This window comes from Hirundo rustica, chromosome 1, assembly GCF_015227805.2.
Source record: "Hirundo rustica isolate bHirRus1 chromosome 1, bHirRus1.pri.v3, whole genome shotgun sequence".
Lineage (NCBI taxonomy): Eukaryota > Metazoa > Chordata > Aves > Passeriformes > Hirundinidae > Hirundo > Hirundo rustica.
In genome coordinates, this window is record NC_053450.1 from 54322470 (window position 1) to 54342602 (window position 20133).

The window sequence follows — 20133 nt, forward strand, 5'->3', positions numbered from 1 at the left end:
TATACATTCACTAGAAGTTGCTGAGAGGAAAATCACTGGATTATCGTGTTGGTTTTGGCTGGGATAGAGTTAATTTTCCTCATAGCAGCAGGTATGGGGACATGTTTTGAATGTATGTTGCAACAGTCTGATAACTCAGGGACATTTTCATTATTGCTGAGCAGCACTTGCATGGTGTCAAGGCCTTTTTTTGCCTCTCCTACTGCCTTGCTAGCAAGGAGGATGGGGAATTGAAAGACTTGTGAGGGGACACAGCCGGGAAAGCTGACCCTAACTGACCAAAAGGGATGTGGTGAATGACCTTGGGAAGTGGTGATTGAATTCCTGTTCTGCTTTGCATGGGTATGTATTTTACTTTTCTTGTTAAAACTATCTTTATCTCAACCCATGGGTTTTCTCACTTTTACTATCTTGGCTCTCTCTCTTGTCCTACTGGGAGCAAGCAGCTGTATGGTGCTTAGTTGCTGGCTGGGGTTAAATCCCAAAAATTGTATAATCTAAAATGAAGATGAGGAAGAAGATCTGTATTATCTCTTCAACACCAGTAAAAGAAGGAACCACTGAAGAGAATATCTGATTGTACAATTCTACACTATAATAATGGCAGCCACATGTACCCAAGGATTTCAAACTTTACCCAAAACTTCAAAGTGGTTTTGACAAACTTTCCATAACTGTTTTCCAAGGCAACTTCCAGTAACTTCTGCAGGTAAGATACTGCCATGGTGACCTTTAATGATAGCGAAGAAACACAGAGAGGCAAATGGGATGAACTTCTGGACAAGGCTTCACTCAGACCTGAAGGTCACATCAACCTGTTCAGTGTAATATTTCGCTTCCATCTGTTTGAAGTTGTTCCTTGAAACATTCAGTTTCCTAATATGTGGTCAAAATGCCCTTGAAGAGAAAAAGTGATATTATAAAACAAATTGGTTTGAACTACTAATGGCCAAATTTACCATAATTGCTTTAAAAATTGGGCAGAATGCTCCTGTGAAAAGCTGAAGGATGGAATTTTCACTAAGGCTGTGCCTTGTGCCTTGTTGATATTCTGAGAGCTCCATTGCTTTCTCTGAAGCCAGTCAGTATTTCAGTGTGTGAGGATAGGTCACTGTGCTTTCCCTGCCATTGACAGTTGAAGCAGACATGCTACTAGTTCACAACTTAAAGAAAATGTATTAAGAGGTTTGTCTATCTTCCATTGTTCAGAAAATTTTGTCTTAAAATATTCTAATTTTTTTAAACTGGATTTTAATATTAAAATCCGAGTGTGACTTCTGTGGTTTTGCAAGAAAAGAAGAAAAGAAAAAACTTCAGTCTTGTATACTTAAACTTTTCTCCTGACTGAAAGCAAATAGTAGAATTCCACCTAATAGGAAACCTTGAATTTGCAAAATGCTGTTTTTTGATGCTATTACTAAGAAACAAGCCCACTCATCTTATGGATCAAGCAGAGGGCACTGGCTTCCCAAATGCTAATTGAAACAGAAACAATTAATGAAATAACATTTTAACTTGGACTAATGAAAGAAATCTGGGGCAGTGGAATGCATTTCTGTGGATTCCTTTAACTTCTCACCTCTGAAAGAGAAAGATAAGTGACATTTTAGTTATTGTGTACCACCTGGGGTTCCCTGCCTTCTGCTCCAGTTCCACTGTCTGAGCATTTTCTCCAGCCCCCTGCGATAATTGGTCCTCAACATGTGTGTCTGCTCCTGGCATAGATACAATATTTTTTCTCCTATCACCTTACATGTGGTGCATACATTGAAAAAGAAAAAAAGAAAAAAATTGCGAGAGCAGCAATCAGACCCTAATGAAAAGCCATTGCCTTTTACTGCAGATCTTTGACTTCCAAAATCAAGGGTAATGTTTCTGTGTCTGTTTCTGATTTCCACCCCCTCTTCCCCCTAGATGCAAGCCTTGCTGGAGGTGCAGTTGTACTGCTCCGACCATTTACAGACAAAAAGACAGATGATATACACAGAAGCATCTCTACCTGCTCAAGTGTGACTAGGTGTACCAGGTTAAACTCTCCTGGCAAAGATGTCACATCTCTAGTTGATATTTCAGTTCTAAAATAGATGGTGTAAGCTGAAGTGGAATTTGATCTTCCAGTCATGATTGTGTGCATTCCCAGCCCTCAAGGCTCTGGATTATTATTTACAGCTTGGTGTTCCAGCTCTTGCTCCTGCCCTGCCAGCATCGCTCACTTGGTGAGTGCTGCTCTCCCAGTGTGCTGGGACAGAGAGGAAAGCTACAAGTGACGTGGCTCTCTCTCTCTCCCGGAGCCCTGGCTCTGTTTTTGCCTCGGCTAGTTTGAGAGAGAAATCATACCAGAAGGATTTTTCCCTTCAGGGCCCTAAAGATCCCAGAGGCTGCAAACCTTTTTCTTTAGAGAGAGCAAGCTCCTGTCAATGGCAAAAGGAAAGAGTCTGCCCTTGGACCGGGGGGAATCACGGCTTTATTCAGTTTTTCTCCTGTGGTCCTGCCCCTGCAGGGTCAGGAGCCCAGTCCAGTCCCTGTCCCGGTCCCAAGAGCTAGAGATTTCCATGTGGTCCCGGGGCTTTTACCCAGGGGGACGGGCCCAGAGGCAGGGACAAGCCACTACCCAGTCAGGGGTTAGGTGGGAGTGAAACAGAGTTGGGTTACATTCCAGTGTGGGGGATGGCGGGGAAAAGGGGTAGGGACAAACCTCATGATACATTTTCCAAAGGAACAGGGTGGTACAGAAGAAACCATTACAAAACCCAATATAAAAATGAAATACAATATAAACCCAAATAATGCACTACAACATGCTAGAGCTGGTCTTTTTAGTATTTGTGCTCCATCTGACACACTTTCTACCATGGTTACCCTGAGATTGGGATTGTAGGTAGAATAAACATAGCATTAGCTGCATTTGAGCCCTGTAAGCATGGCCTTAAGCAGTAAAAGGAGATGCCTACCACTCATTGAACAGCCTTGGGGCCCTAGCTCTCACTTAGGCCTGTGGTGCCTCCATTGCAGACCCCCTTGGAGTCAGGGTCTTCAACTCCAAGCCTCCCACTTTCTAAGGAATAAGAGTTGCTCATCCAAGAGAAATGACATTTTGCTGTAGGAGATACTATTTGTTGAGTCTACACCAAAGTGTGCTTCTTTCTGGGTAGGAAGAGGATGAAACAAGTGTAAGTCATGATTTCTTAATAGCAGCTGGTCATTAGGACCCTCCTCTCAGACAGGAGGAGCTGCTATTTTTGGCCTTCTTCCCTGGGCAGTGTGTTCTATCAGCACTAGATTCAAAACAGCAACAAACCTCAGAGCGCTCAACTCTTCGTCCCCTTAAATAGGTAAGTATATTGTCTTTCAGGCAGCTAAATGCTGTGGTTTGTTACAGGTCAGGAGAGGAGGAACACAGTTAACAATCATCCTTCTGATGGGGGTGGTCACCTCATTGCCCTCATTCCCCAAATTGGCTCCCTCAGCTAATCTGAGCGAGCTCTCCCCCTTGTTAACAGGCTGTGCTTTGGTAGATACAAAAACCATTTGCTATGCATCTGTATTCCTGCTAAAAGATGTCGTTTGTTAGCAAACACATCAACAGGTTAGGTAAATTTTATTTATTTTATGTGTTTGTTAGAAGCATTTACAGTAGTAGAGTGGTTTTGGTGTCTAAGGCTGTGGTTTGGCAAAGATTTCCTTTGGTGGATTTAGTCTTTAAGTCAGTACTTAATGACCCAAACATATGTCCTGAATCTCAAAAGTAGTAGTCATTCTGCTGTTAATGAAAATATATTCTGAAATGTCTTTTGGGGAGAAAAAAATCAATGGTTTTTTTAGGTCAACTTCAAGAAACACAAATGATCAAATAGAAAAAAAAATTTGGTCAGGGCTGAAAGATAAATATCCAATGTATTTTGGTGTTATTGGCTGTGTGTAATGAACACATATTCACATGGAAAAAACCTTATCAACACAATTGCAAGTAGCTGGTACCTTGGCCTGCAACATTAAAATTGGCAAGAATCTCAGCTGGAAATGCCATAGGAGCTGCTGTTTGAATTTGCAGTAAAGTTAATGTTCTGATTTTCTGCTAGGAATTTGGCTGTGATGCAAAGCTCTGATGCAACAAAGGTTCATTCAGCTGGTTCAGATTTCTTTAAGCAATTTTGATGGCTTAACTTGATAGTGCCATGCTTTTAAGGCAGTGCTTATTGCCTGTCCACCCCATTCTGCGCCAGGTCAGGCACCGATCGCCCCCTTGTAAGGCTTAAACTCTACATTGGGCTAGATCCAGCACTAACCATTGGGATAAAAATATATATCTATTCCACAGAATCAGGACTCTGTGAACTTCTCACTGTATCCTCTAACTTGTAGAGGATATTGCTTCTCAAGCAATTCCCATGGCCTTCATGTTATTGTCTGGCACTTCATGAACCTGCTGTGATAATCTCAAAATAATTTAAAGAGACTCTTCTTGCATCTACTTAGTGATAAATTTACTACCTTTTAGAAGGACTAATGAAGATGAAGAGGTGGAAATTTCATTAGTTGATTAAATTATCTCTCTTATAAATGCTGTAATATTAAACTTTCATTTGCCTTTTTATTTTAATTAATTGTATTATTTATAACTGAGAAGCACTCCAATTTTTTTTCCTAGTCTTGCTTAGTCTGTTGATAATAGTCTTTTGTAAACCTGAAAAAGAAGATTGTTTATTTGTGTTACTGTTTTGTTTTCTCATGGCTGTAGTCACTGCATTAGTAGTAGTTAATTTTAACTCAGCATCAAAATCATCAATTTATTGTAAACCTCAAATTACCTGAACACGCTTAAAGAGATAATTGATTTTCTCTAGTTTGTTTCTCATTGTATATTAAGAAAAAGTTCCAACTGTCCTACTGCTAAGCCTGAATTTGCGTTGTATTGGGAAGTATACTTTGTGTTTCCTATTTTTCAGAAGTGGTTCAATTACCATTGAACTTGATAATGTTGGTCCTGCTGGTCAATATTAATTATGTTCATAAAATTGAGATGCATAGTGACCAAGTTTCTTTCTCATTGCTGGGAAGTTTTTTCTCATTGCTCCTTTTGTTTCATCTTTTGAATAAGAGCCTGTGAACTTGCTCTCCCTGCAAATTTATTCTCTGGAGAAAAGTCAGGAGACTTGCAAGATTTCTTTGTCTTAATTGTTCTAATTCATCCAAATCTTTGGATTAACTTGTCCCTTTCTGTTGAATAAAAAAAAATATTTGCATATATAAAAATTTACTACATAGCTACTACGTTGTCTGAACCTTTTTTTTTTTTTCCCTGGAGAGGTTAATTCTTTGCTACAAATTTGTGCACCTATAAGTATTCAGACTTTGATTGTTCCCTGCTGGCTTTCAGGAAATTTTTCGTATGAGCTTATTGTTGACAGTCCAGGATATATCAACAAAAGTATACTTGGTTTTAGGAATCAGAGCCATGGTCTGCAGCTGTATGTGACATTAACGGAGTGAAATCCTTAAAATCTCAGTTACAACTTTGGTGGTGGGTTTATATGTCCAGAGGAGAGTCCAAGGAGTACAAACAGTCTCCAGAACTAGATGGTCATGTTGTTTTGGTGGTACCAAACTGCTGGTCCATCAATGTGCCTTACATGGGCATGTGGAACAGAAGCTCCTGTCATGTTCTGGTGAAAGATCTACACAATTGTATCTTCCCTTTCAGCTCCCCAGGGAATTTCTTGAAGAGCGCTGGAGTTTTCTGACTGTAAGCCCTGGAGGCTGTGAAGGCCAGCAACTCAAGTACAGATTCACAAGAGGAGATCCTTAAGATTAAAACTTAATTTTTTTGTCCAGAAGTTTGAGGGGCTTATGTTTCATCCTCCAAATGGAAATATTTCAACCCCTGCTTTCAATTAGCCATTGAATTTGACGTGCATGGTAGGCATTCAACATCTTTAATAAGCACTTTTACAAAGAAGCAGGTATTCACTCCATTGAAGGCTGTAATGTTTGGCCAATATTGACTTCCACCCTATAATTAATGAGGAGCTCAACAAAAGAAAGCAATAAAAATTAGAGACACCAAGCATTTTTTTTTCTTTTTATTTATCAGCCTCTAGAGATAGAATGAAGAAATGAAATTTAGTTGAGTAACCATTGCATAGTCCATCTCAGTTCTTGCAGAAATTGATATCCCAACTGATCCAATAGCAAGTGATTTCTTGGAGACACAAATCTGCCATCCCTCTTAGCTGAATGAAATAATCCATGCGCTGGCTCAGGGTTAAATTTCATCAGAACCAGGGCTTGCTTGTCCTCTCTCTGAAAGCATTTGGTGTTTCTTGTGCTGTGGTTTGTTTTTTGGGTGGGTGGGGAGAGAGAAAGGAAAGGGTTTTTTGTTCATGTTTCAAAACACTCTAAAGGAAATGACTGATCTTCTTTTGTAACCAGACACTTTGTAAACCCAGGAGAACCAGAAAGCTGCATCATAGCATCAGCCTGACCAATTCAGTATGACAAGACTTTTCTCTTCAAGGTTCTGCTTCATTTTTAGTACTGGATCAGACATCAAGTACATCAGGACACATGGTTCCTGCTTTTGTGAAGGATTAATGACGCTTGAAATTTTAAATGCCAGGAATCTGGGAGGATCACGAGAGTCACTTGATTTTTGTCTGTCAGCAAACAGCTTACCATTGAGGACAGTATTTTATTGTAAACTGATTTAAGTTTTCAATAGTACAACTGTATGCACTGGTTACTGCAGTATAGAAGACTTTCTGGGTTCAAATTTGATACTCAACTACTTTCCTTTCTGCAAGTCTCTTTGCTTCTGGCTAACATAATTTATCTTTTTAATTTTGACAACTTTAATTTCAGCTGTGGCAATACTCCACCCTTTCATTCCTTAGCAGGTGAAAGCTAGAAAGAAAATAATTCCAACTTCTGATTTTTTTTTTTTTTTTTTGTGTGTGTTAGGATACAGCGATTAAAAAAGGAAAAAAACCTCCAAAAACCCCCAACTGACATAACAAGATACTGCTTATTGCAAGCTTTTATTGCCATAAAGATCAGAAAACACAGTGTGCTGTAATGTGCCCCCCACCCCCAAGTGTACATTTCTGTATAAGGAAAAGGGTTTCAGCTTACCTTAAACATATAAGGAAACCAAACTAGAAAGTTCTGTCTTTCTCTTTGTAATTGGCTCAATGCCAAAAGAAAAGCACCTGTTGGACCTTGTCACTGTCCTTCAACATCTGTACTGCTCCTTATTGGCAATTTGCCAGTGGAACCCACCTAGACCATTAAGTACTAAAGGGACTACACAAAAGAACTCAAAAGCTTCTTTGGATTGCCTTACCAGTGCCAGAATGCTCTCTACACTGTGTTCGACCTGCATTTCTTTGTCTGTTTATTCTTTATTATTTTCATCATTTATTAAAAACTTTTATTTTACAAAGCATGTCCAGAGAAGTTGTCTTGCTATGTGATTTAAGCCATTTCTCTGAACAGGGCTGAACCCTAGGGGGTATTGGAAACCTCAATAATAGTGTAGTTAGGGACTGACAGAAAAAAATGAGTTCTGAGCTAAATGGCTATTATTTAATTCTCCTTTTTGGTGCACTTAGACACCTGATTAAATAGGAAGTAGCTGCATTTTTTGCCAGCCTGAACAGGGAGTGAGGAAAGAACCTATACATCAGTACAGAGATGTTAGATAAGCACTAAATACTACTTCTAAAGAGACAAATGTTAATATTGTTGCCAGGGCGTTCTTGAAAATTGCCTGTGAGGCACATGGATCCACACTTAGTTATCATGCATCGAATCAGAGACATTTGCACTTGCCTTGATAGAGCAGCATGCACACATTACTGCATCTGCAGTTTTCTATGTGAAGCAATGTCTCTGTGAGATAGAGAATTAAGGAATTTTCTCACTGTGCGTCTCCTTGAAGTTTTCCTTCAGCTGCTTTGTTACCACTCCATATTCCTGCTGTGCTAAAATGCCAACACCTGACCAGAGAGACAGCACAGGACAAAGAGACACCAAGTTGTCAAGGCTCTCTGCTCAAACCAAGCAGCCACGCCAGGATGGGGAACACAGTGCTCTCAGGGGAGGGTTCATGCTGTGCTCCTCTGCTTATCTGGAGGAAAGGAATAAGAAGTGAACAGCTTTTCAAGGGATCTCTTTAGACCAGTAGTTTGTAAGAAAATCAGAAATTGGAATTTTGTCACTCATTCTGAGGAATGCATGCCTCTTTAACGCTCAAATAAAGTAGATTTGAGCATGTATTTTGTACTAAAATAAAATGGGGAAGGATGATCTAAGCACAGTGCACTGTGCTTGGAAGGCTTGCTCTTTGTTAGTAGGACCATGCACTTGCCTCTGTTGTATTTCAGACGGTTCCTCTCTTTGTTCCTCTCTCCAACCTGCTGGGATCCTTTAAAGGGTATTACAGTACTCTGGGGTCCCAACCAGTCCTTCCAGAAAGAAGCGTCAAATCAACACCTGCTGGTTTGTGTTTTCTTTATCCAAGTCTGTTTGTAGATTATGGCATTACCTCTCTTTTCTGTCAGAAAGTTTCTACATTCTCCTGCCGGTTATCCATGCCTTGTGAGGACTGCAGCTGGCACTTCTGATTCACCAGGTCTGTACTGCTGACCCATCCTCTTAACAGAAGGCTAGGGGGTGATTCATTGCTCCAATTAGTGGCACATAAAAATGAGGGCTACTAAACCTCTTATTACTCTTTTGCAGTTTGGAAGGCTGGTAACATCATCCATTTTAGGTTATTCGGATAAATTCTTTTTAAATGCCTTTTGTACTATACTGCATCTTTCTCAGCTTTGTACTCTAATGCAGGAAGCACCACTGATAGGTACTAACTGAGAGTGGCCAGAGACTATCTTAAACCATTTTGAAGGACTCAGGTGAAAGGGTTGATGGCCAAAAGTGCTAGTGCAGTCATACTAAGTATGGCTGATCCTACCCTTTAACAGAGAAGAGATTGCTTGATATTTTGATGTCGCTTTTCAGACTTCCTTTTCTTTCTGAAAAAAAAACCAACCCAAAAAACCCCCAGATACTGATTTGAAGATTAGGGCCATGATGGAAAAGAAAGTGTTCACTATGCCACTGCTTACTGCAAAGCCTAACTTTTAGGGTTTCAGACATCCCTTGGAGAGGGAAGGGGACTGAAATACTAACAGTCTCTCATCACTTCATCCATCTTTTTATTCCTTTTTAAAAAAAATCTCAGTTAATTGACCAGCTTTACTAAAGGCTAACTGACTGTAATGCTGAGGAGCTAGCAGAGGGGACTTTCACGGCACTCAGACAAGGCTACTCAGTACACTCAAGGGCCAGGACAAACAGTTTTCTCAGTCTGAGAAATTAAAGAACATTTCTTATGTGATTTGAACACAGAGAAGACCATGACCTTCACTTTTGGTTTATCCACAGGTTATCTCTTAGAGCAGTCTGGAAGGATCCTCTGTGACTTTGAAATATTATGCTGATGACAACATAGGCAAGAATTAGACAGAAGAGGGATTTTGTAAATAGGCCGAGAGCACCAATCCAAGTTATGTTATGTGGAACAAACGTATTTTCGTCAAATAGATAAAAACAGCTGCAGAAGGATACTGGAATTGCTTAAATGTATTATCACTAGAAATGTTTGGTAAATGTTTATTAATAACATGTCTTGGTTTTGAAAAACAGTTGTCTGCCAGGGAAAGCTAGAGCTTCCCTTGGAATGGAGAATGTAAACCCCCTTCCCTCCTAATTATTATAATTTTGCAACTGGGGGCTTTCAGGAAAAGATATGGGAATAGAAATAACAGTTCTTTACTAGGAATATTAAAAAAAAAAAAAAAAAAAGGAAAAAAAGAAGAGGAAAATACAAATGTAGTAGTACAAAAACCCAATCAAGCAAACAAACAAAAATCCTGGAAAAAAACCCTGACAGAGTCACCGTCACAACCTGGCACCTTGGTGGTCAGGGTGTTGGAAGCAGTCCAAATAAATCCTTCTGAAGTAACATATGTGATTCTGTGGAGCAGAGATGATCCTGTAGAAAGTCCAGTGGTGATGAGATGGGTCCAGTCTTCCTCCAGGGATCCAGTGGAAAAAACTGGATACTTTGTGTCCTTCAGTCCCAGTTTTCATCTAGCTAGAACAGTTGGCTCCTCCCCCACTGTGTGGAGCATCTCACAATGGGATGATGGAATGTGTCATGTCATTGGCGAGCCCTAATGGCCCATTATCAGAAGATGTCCCCCTGGAGGATGGAGGGGTGGTGAAAGAGATAAGAAACACTGCCCCACCTGGTTTTAATGGCTGGGCCATTATCAGAAGGCATGCCCCTCTCCCCCTCGATTCACAAGAGATAAGGAAAAAACATTTCCCCAATGGCTTTCAGCAGATGAAATAGAATACAGATTTTTTGGTTATATAACCCAAGACACACCAGTAATAGTCTTCTCTGAGCCTATTAAGATTAACATAGATTAATACCAGAATGAATCTGAGTGTTACCATCTCTTCTACAGAAACTTCTTTGGGAGCACATCCTTCCATTGGCCTCATTTATCCATTTATTGCTAAAATCATTATCTTGCCATCATGCAGGTGGCAGTTCCCTGCTGGTTTTGACATGATGTAACTTGCCCTGGGTGTCAGTGTAGTTCCAGTGGATGTGCAGGGCAGAGGGGATCTCTGCCTGGGATTGCTGGTGGTGCTGATGGCAAGCCGGGCTCGAATGTTTCTGCCAGTTATGTTGTCACGGCTCCCAGTTTGGTTCTGACAAAGCCCGAGAGGCAAATATGTATCTGGAGTAGCTTCTGCTCTCTCTCACCACTTCACCATTGAAAAGAATGGCATGGGACTGAGACAGGCCATGGCATTTCTTTTTCTGCCAGAATCCTATTTTACTTCTTTCTTCTATTCACTGATGTCTTTCTGTAGCATTTTCAATATTTTTTCCTGGAAGGCAAAGAAATTTCTTGGTCAAGGGAGCTGAACATTGAGATCATGAACATCTGAAAGACAGGAGTCCTACAGCTGGGAAGTGGTTCTTGGATTCTTCCCAAGAGAATGTAAAGATCTGCTCCCCTACCCCTTTACTTCAAATCTTTATAACTCACTTGCCTGCCTCCCCTCACTGCTGTTTGGGTGTCCTCAGAGTTACTTGTTTGTCAAGCTATAACACTAAAGTGCTCCTTACTCCAGCAATATAATGATAAAACTCTCTTTTTTTGGAGGGTGGGGAGGGGGGGAAGGGAAGTATTTTTTTCATTTCATCCTCTAACATAAAAAAAAATACATCCATACCACCAATCAGTTTCCAGGAAGGAAATTTTTTTCTGCAAGCTTTGTAAATAAGGGAGTGTTTTTCGGTGTGGGTTGTTTTTTTTTTTTTGGTTTTTTTTTTTTTTTTTTTTTTTTTTTTTTTGTTTTGTTTTGTTTTGGTTTGGTTTGGTTTGGTTTTTTTTGGTTTTTTTTTTCCTTTGGTGTGGCAGAGGCAGTTGTACCAAGGTTTACACCTGCAGTGTCTGGCTTGTGGAACAAAAATCCAAATGCTGATTCGTAATTCAGATGTAAGAAACTTGGCATTGCTTTAAGGCATAGCAGCCAAACCACCCAGTCTGATGTGTAATTTATTTCCTGCAATTGGCTGGTTTGCGGAGCCCTACCAGGTACACTGAAAACTTTTGTAAAGCCATTAAGCTGGTCTGTAAAGAACTTTGTTAAGCTGAACATACAGAGGAATTTGTAAATGGAAAGAACAGAATTTAACGAGAGAAATTGTGATGTACAACAACAAAAACCAAGTTGGGATACTGCAAGAAAAGTAATTGGAAGGGGAAAGAGTACAATGTCTGCACAGTTCTTACTAGATATAAGAACACAGGAACAAGTAAAATTTTACTGTTAGGTATCTGACTTCGAGGATCTGCAATGGGAAAATCAAAAGCTGTGCAAAAGATAGCCAAAGTGAACTAAGGTAAGTTAACTAAAAACACGGTTTATGTTAAAGAACAGAAAGAGAACTGCAGATTATCTTTATTCTTTTGGTCGTTGCAAAGAACTAAGAGCTCAGAACTGTCACATAGGTGACATACAGCAGGGAGTGTGTGTGTTCAGCAGCTGGCATTATCCACTTAGATCTAACAGCTGCACTTGAACATAGTTTGTGACCTCTAGTTTGTGATAATCTAAATTCTCTTTCCAGTGTTGGAGAGAAGGGGTTGGCAAAGGTCATCTCCTGACTGTAACTCTATAATGCTAAAAGAGCCATTTTACTCACAATGATAAAAAAAATGCTTTTCACTGTCACCCTTGGTGGGGGGCGGACTATTTTTGCATAAAAATATTTCATATAAAGGCCCAGGCGTTTCTGCATCCCTGGAGTGAAGGATTAGAGTGAAGCCGGCAGTGGCAATAGAGAAACATCCTGTGGAATATAGTAATTAGAAATAGGGATTTATCTGCTTTTCAATGATAAACTTTAGCTGGACACTGAAAACATAAAAGTGGCACAGGACATAAGAATAAAATTAAGATTTTTTTTGGTGGTGATGCTTTAAGAAAAATGCTGTAGGTCAAAAAGAAGCATTTGAATCTGTTATGCACCATGAAAAAACCTCAACCCACCAATTTTTGGAAAAGTGGTGATTTGGAGAAGCAGAGACTTCCTGTGTCAAGTTAACTTCAAATCCTACATGGTGCCTGACTGTCTGGTTAGCAGCTAAGAAGAAGGGCATTTGGCAGTGTCAGGAAGGTGTGTGCTTTGCATTCCCCAGCCTGCACCTGGTAGCAGAGACCATTTACTAAAGACTTGAACTGATTTTGTCACCTTTTGGGTAAGGCACAGAAGGAGCATTGACTGCCTGACTGCTAGACCCACAGAAGAACTTCAGCCACTGGAATACTGAGCACTGAGTTTAACAATTTCTGGGCCCCTGGGGGAATTCACGTCCATCCTGGGGAGCCTGGGCTCCTGGCATGATACACTGCTCCTTCAATTTCTACCTTGAAATCTCTGTTCTAGCAAGGGGTACCCAACACAGCTGTTTATTTGTTCAATTGTTTTAATACAAATTATTAGAATATATTTTCTATTAGTGGCATGGTGGCTTTAACTGTATGTTCTCTAAGTTTTGTAACAGTGGGGTTCTTACTTCTGAAAAAACCCCAGCAAAGCTGAATATGAGAAAAATTCTTATAGCAGTAATAAGCCTCTCAGTTCAATAATAGTATTTTCTCCTCTTTTGGAGTACTATTGCAGGATGAACTTATGGTCAGTGTACTAGAAACAGCAAAGAAAGCAATCAAACACAGGAAAGGAGCACGTTTAGTACATTTCCCCTTTTAATATTATAGAAAGCTCATAATGAATTTCAGATCAGGATCCCTGTTCAGTTAGAAAGAGAGGGGGAAGGCCACTAGATGGTGGTAAAACCCCAAGCCTTTGCGATGAGATCTGTGGAAAGAGAAGTCCAGAGGGGCAAAGAAGGGGAGGAGGAGCCACAGTTTGAGTACTGAAGTCATTATTGCTTGGAGTCTATAAAAGGGCAGTTGCACAGTAAGTAATTTATACGTGGTCAGCTTTGACTCTATGGATTTACTAATTCTTTTCCCTCTATTTTTTTTCATCTTTTGCCGCCAAGGAGTCCCCAGCCCCAGATGTCAAGGGGGCTGAAACTTCAGCTCTCTGGATGAAACATTGCAGATGATGAAGAGGAAAAGCAGCTGAAGGAGCAGCTCTGGTAAATAGGTATAGTTAATTCTTGATTGCAAATAAAAAGTGTATTTTTAAAACTGAAAATTGTTTAGAATTATATGCTTTGAATTTTATTTGCAACAAGCCACTGACAATCAGCTCTGAGTGTTCCCTTTATTAAAAATGTGATGACTTATAACTTTCTCTAAACATTGTCATTACCAAAAATCATTAAATAAAATATTCTTGATTTGGAATCGAAAACTTCTTCTACAATAGTATTCTACCCATACCAATTCTGTAACCTTAGTCTATTCTGAAATGCATGGATTTGCCTTGGTTAGGTGTTTAATACCATGCCTTTAAATGAGCATGATAACACTGCACAGATAATCTGTTTATAATACAGTTCATGCCAAATTAAATGTACAAAGGTCAGGAAACCATTTAAATCTTTTACTGAAAATGTTCAGTTCTTTATTGTGTCAACAGTAGAAACTTCTTTATATTGTATTCAAGTGAGGAGTTTCTGCTGGACCTAATACTACATCCTCCTGCATTTCTGGGGTCTGAGAGCTGGAACTGGGAAAACTGGTTTTTGTTTGTTTTTCAGCAGAATTTCCAGGACATTCTGGGGAAGTATTCCAGGGAACCAGATAGAATAAACAAAACTATGAATGAAGAGTGCATGAATGTTTTCATCAGCTTGTGATTTTAATTTCCTAGTAAGGATAGGTAGAGAATCTTGAGCCAACCACAATTTAATTTAGAATCAGTGCAGGAATGTGGTGGGACACGTACAAGCCAAATTAAATAGAAATATCTGGCATTTATGTTGTCAACTTCTGCCTGTAACCTTCATGCTATATTGTTTTTTGTTTTAGGCAGGATCTTCTGCCTTTTGGAAAATGTATTTACCACCCTCCTTGGCAAGCCCTTCTGAAGGAACAGAACGTGTCAGCTCCCAGAGATGAACACATCCTCTCAATTCTATGTCTCTGAACTAAACTTGAGTGCCTTCAGTAGCAACTTTACTGTGCCTACTGCAAAGAGCAAGTCATCGCCATGTGAACAAGTGGTCATTGCAGCTGAGGTGTTCCTAACTCTGGGCATTGTAAGCCTCCTTGAAAACATCCTAGTTATATGTGCAATAGTTAAGAACAAGAACTTGCACTCACCCATGTATTTTTTTGTTTGCAGTTTAGCAGTGGCTGACATGCTGGTTAGTGTGTCTAATGCTTGGGAGACCATAACCATATACTTAATAAACAATAGACACATCATTATGGAAGATGCCTTTGTCCGTCACATAGACAACGTCTTTGATTCCATGATCTGCATATCTGTGGTGGCTTCCATGTGCAGTTTGCTGGCTATAGCAGTAGACAGATATATCACTATCTTCTATGCCCTACGTTATCACAACATCATGACAGTGAAAAGATCAGGGCTTATTATTGCATGCATCTGGACCTTTTGCACGGGCTGTGGCATTATCTTCATTCTTTATTATGAATCAACTTACGTGGTCATTTGTCTCATCACTATGTTTTTTACCATGCTGTTCCTCATGGTCTCGCTGTATATCCACATGTTCCTCCTGGCTCGTACTCACGTGAAGAAAATCGCTGCTTTGCCCGGGTACAACTCCGTCCGTCAAAGAACCAGCATGAAAGGAGCCATCACTCTGACTATGCTTCTTGGCATCTTCATTGTTTGCTGGGCTCCATTCTTCCTTCATCTCATCCTGATGATCTCCTGCCCTCAAAACCTCTACTGTGTTTGCTTCATGTCTCACTTCAACATGTACCTCATTCTCATTATGTGCAACTCAGTGATCGACCCCTTGATCTATGCCTTTCGTAGCCAGGAAATGAGGAAGACTTTCAAAGAGATAATTTGTTGCTATAGCCTGAGAATGCTCTGTGGCTTATCAAACAAGTATTAAGATAAAAAAAACAAACCAGGGAAGAGAATGGAAAGGCAACATCTTTCTGCATCTTGTAATTCTGCTGAAATCCCTATGGAACATTTTCTCCATTCAGCTGTCATGATTCCCACAGCAATCAGAAACCCTTTTTTAACATGCAATTTTATATTTCTTTCCCTCCACACACCTCTCTCATGCTGCTGGTTGGAGCTACTCAGTGCATCTGTATTATGGGGACAAAGAATATTTTGAATCTCATTTACCCTATTGAAGATAGGAATTTGTAAGAGGATTACACAGGGAAAACCTTCTTTTTATTTCTGCTAAATGCAATGAGTGAGTTCTGCCATGTGAATGAGCCCACCAGCCTCTCAATTTGTGTTTATTTTGGCATTATTGTCTCTCTAGGAAAAAAAAAAATAAAATAAATATATATATCTCTAGAAAAAAACAAGCATGGTGTATTTTGATTCCAGAATTAACATGGAGATTTTTTGCTATTTCCTTCTGAAGACATAAAATCAGAGAAGTAGCTCCAATTATCCAGCTCCACATACCTTGGTCAGCAGTTATGATCAATATACATGCGCTTATCAGCAGTCTTGTATTCTAGTCATGACTGTAACTGCCATAAAATGTAAGAAGCCAATGTTACCATGAGATTTTCCAGGCTGAATACAGCACTTGGTTATATATGACTGTATGTGAATCACTGTGAAGCAAGACGTACCACAGGTGGATTTTAAGGATGAATATGAAGATTGAGCTGTTTCTAGGTTGTCTTTTTTGTTTATTTGCCAGGGCTAGGGAAGCAAAGGGAACACAGCCTGAAGATATTTGTGTAATGTTTTGCGGAGATGGAAAGATTGAGTGAGTGGCTGCCTTTGTATAGATATTAGAAAAGCCTTTTGGCTGTGAAGAGTTTGTGTTACTGTAGATTGCACTTTTCAAGTTGGGAGAGACAAAACAAGTTTGGTAATCAAAAGGCATGGCAGACGATGGCAAAAAAAGATTTCAAAACATCAGGCACATGTAGCTATAAGAGTCCTGACTATTGCTCCCCAACCAAACATATTTCCTCTTAGTAGAGAAGATTCTAAGCTGAAACCCTCATGCCTTTTGTGTGAGTAGTTTGCATCTAGTCATGCTTTCATGAACCTGCTGTTCTGCAGCAGCAGTGTGATGTGCAGAACACTGGTCTTACAAAATAGGTAGGAAGTGCACCTGTGCTATTTCTTGATGACCACGAATGGTACATATCTTGTGCTGTGATTTAAGTTATGAGAAGATTTCAATATCTTGAAAAATGAATTCTTCTTTCTGAAATCTGGAAGAATAATGCTTGTTAGACTTGGTTTATACATGCTGTAAAACTCTTGTTTATCAACAGAAGGTTTATGGTTGAGTGTTAGGTTATACTTTCAAGGTGAAAGCCCTGATTGGGTTTTAGACAATCTTTTTGCCATAAGAGTGGTCAAATATGTGAACAGGTGCTCAATGTTTGTGCAAAATCCATCTTAGAGATATTTAGAACTTGAATGGACATGGCCCTGAAACATCTGCACTAAATTGAAAGCTGTCTCTAACTTTTAAGCTGGCCCTGCTTTGAACCACTAGTAGCAGATTACCTCCACATGTGCCTTCCAACCCAAATTATTCAGTGATTCTATGACACAGTCAGCATATTATGATAAAATTATATTTTTTCTTCCTCATTTTATCTCTTGTGTAAGAAAAATTGGAAAGTACCCACTCTACATACTTAGAGCCTAATTTATGTCTTCATTTTCTTAGGAAGTCTCTGACAGGAGAATTAAGCTGCACCTTTAGCACCAGAGTTATACATTTTGTCTGCTTAAAATTTACTATTCCTCCAGCTCATATATATCTCCCTCTGACACGAGTGGAAATGTGATTCTCAATGGAGATACCTTATTATGCTGACTGATATATAGGTTACATCAATGCACTAGGGGCTGGATTCTTCCTTCAGCTATATCTGAAAATGGGATTTCAGAGAATGTTGGTGGTCAGTAGTGAGAATCTTGCCTTAATTTCAGTCCATCTCTTAATCCTATCCATAAATACCCTCCAAATGTTGGCTCTTGCAACTATGAATGTAAATGACAAAAGGAGACAGTTCCACTGCATAGCAAAAGGCACCAGCTGATGTAAATAAATCATTAAATCTTCACTGGGTATTGCAAATAAGACAGTTTTGTACATAACTGTAAATCAACTTAGGGGAAACCAAAACTGTAACAGCTTTAGGTATTTTCTTGAATTGCATATTATTCTCTTTTTGTTTTGTTTGAAGTCTGTTTGATGTATAAACACAGACATGAAGAAACTATTAAACTGGATGGCTGGAAACCCCCACATTTCTGGTTATTCATTGGAACGTTTCTGCTACATTATTCACAGAGGGAATATTGCATTACAGACTTTCATGTCTCATTTAAACAGATGCCTTCTTAGGAAACACTCTGAATGAGAGGTACAGACTAATACAGTGTATTTACATCCATACCTATGTTCCCCTGGGTGTCAGCATCACATCTTCATTATAAGCTTTACAGGTGGGGAGCTGAAACAACATGAAAAGTGAAATAAAAGTATATTTAAAAAAAGGTAGAACATTTCCTACAAAACAGGCTGTTTACACTCTAGTAATGAATATAAAATACATATCTCTGGGAGAACATGACAAGCTTTAATATGTTTCTTTCTCTGGTTTAGCTGCAGAATACAAGGAATATTTAACACAGTGTCACTCCTGTCAGAGCCTGGAAAATACTGTGTTGTGACAGACTGGGACAAGCCAGCAGTGTGTAAGCAGGAAATCTGTTGTCACTGGATAATCATGAAAAATTTGTTGCTAGACTGTCCTTGCACCATGTCCCTGTAGTTAATGACACTACTCTTGCTTATGCAGCCAGTCATTTATGGTTTAGCTTTAGTCACTGGAAAAAAAACCAAAAAAACAACAAACCTCAAATCACACTATTTCTGCCCCAAAGTGACAAAACTAATTTCTATTGGCCATTGTTGCTTTGATGACAGAATATTTCACTGCTTCTGACTCGTGTGTCACAATTTAACAGTTCTTAGTAAGCAAGTATTCTGATCTCCCTCCTGCTACTGCTGGGATCAACTTCTATAAAGTCATCTGCATTTAAAACATATCAGTATCAGGGGGAATATTAAAAGAAAAAATCTGAATCCTTTCTCCATGCCAAGGCCACAGTAAGGTTCTAGAAAATGCTTGTTTCCCAAAGAGCCTTAGCTTCTCCTGTAACACAAAACGGTTGTAACTGGATAGAGCAAAGAAGTAGCTTATGGTCCTGGGCTTCATGATCCTACTTCCCAAATGGACACAAATCTGTCACAAACAGCTCTAACTACTGAGTGCCAGTGCCGCTGAGGCTGGGCTGGGAGGGATGATTGTTTTCAGATCTACAATCTAGAGGTCTGCACCCTTCGTGTAACCAGTGTCCAGCAGTCCACTAATGTGGTGTGGAACGCTTTTGAGAGTGGGATGCACATTGATTCCCACTGCTTAGGCTTATCCCCTCAGAAAACCTTCTCAGAATGTCTCTCTGGACAAATACAATGGAATTGCATTTTATTTTAATCCCATGCAAATAAGCACAGAAACAACAGGAATTTCCTGCACACATAAACGTTAAGAAGGTAGAAAAGGTTTAAAACCTTAGGGAAAACAACTCAACTCCCTTACACAGCCTGCTCTTTGAAAGCTTCAAGGACTCTGTTTTGCTCCAAAGTCTTGTTGTGGATTCTCCTGCCTATTTTTCAGTAAATGCTTCTTCTGTTGCTCATCAGCTTCTTGAAGAGAAGACCAATTCATGGTGGCCACTGCTGTGTTCAGGAATTGCAAAGGATGGTCCCAGTCTTCAGCTGTGTTGGTTTTCATGTACAGTGCCCTTCCTGTTAGGCAGGGTGGGTGAAGAAGATTTGGGAACTTGGAAGTGGAAGTGGGGGTCCTCACATGAGGGACAGAAAGTGATGCAGGCTGTGGTGGAGCTGCCTGCATAAGACTCTCTGCTAGTTTATTTCCAGGTGAGAGGTTCTCCCTCCTTTTCTAATCTTATCCTGTGTTACAACCTGAGCTGTGGGTATCTTGGACTGACCTGCTCTTCATACAGGACACAAGAGTCTGAGGTGTATTTGTGTGTGCATGTGTGTCTACGTTTACATACATGTCTACATCAGTTCTTACTCCCAAATATTAAGTAGAATCACAGACAACATTAACAGATGAAATGTATGTGAGAATGTATAGTTCCTTTTTCTCTAACCTTTCTTCTCTTTGTTGTCATTTGTTACACTGCTTTCCACTCTGCAGTGTGCTTCTCATGTATTTCCTCTACCTGTAAACAAAGTAGCAACAGTCAAAATCTGAAGTAGAAGAAAAAACCTCAAGTACTTTTTGCATCTTGAGGTTTTGAAAATTATAGCAGATCGGTGTGACAGA

General features: G+C 39.7%; 1 protein-coding gene across 5 annotated transcripts; it reads left to right on the plus strand.

Moving 5' to 3' along the window:
- The first annotated feature begins 202 nt into the window (after positions 1 to 202).
- MC5R (melanocortin 5 receptor) lies at positions 203 to 18001 on the plus strand. 5 transcript variants are annotated; one of them, XM_058420812.1, is made up of 3 exons: positions 203 to 342; positions 13656 to 13762; positions 14593 to 17995. In XM_058420812.1, the coding sequence occupies exon 3, from the start codon at positions 14679 to 14681 to the stop codon at positions 15654 to 15656; it is 978 nt and encodes a 325-aa protein (XP_058276795.1). In that variant the 5' UTR covers positions 203 to 342; positions 13656 to 13762; positions 14593 to 14678; the 3' UTR covers positions 15657 to 17995. The 5 variants fall into 5 exon arrangements, with proteins under 5 accessions (XP_058276795.1, XP_039920947.1, XP_039920937.1 ...); XM_040065013.2 differs by lacking the exon at positions 203 to 342 and adding an exon at positions 3260 to 3332; XM_040065003.2 differs by lacking the exon at positions 203 to 342 and having other exon boundaries at positions 13579 to 13762; positions 14593 to 18001.
- Positions 18002 to 20133: the final 2132 nt, after the last annotated feature.

Bases quoted from the DNA above. Each gene is read 5' to 3' on its own strand.
- MC5R (XM_058420812.1), top strand. From the start codon at position 14,679: ATGAACACATCCTCTCAATTCTATGTCTCTGAACTAAACTTGAGTGCC.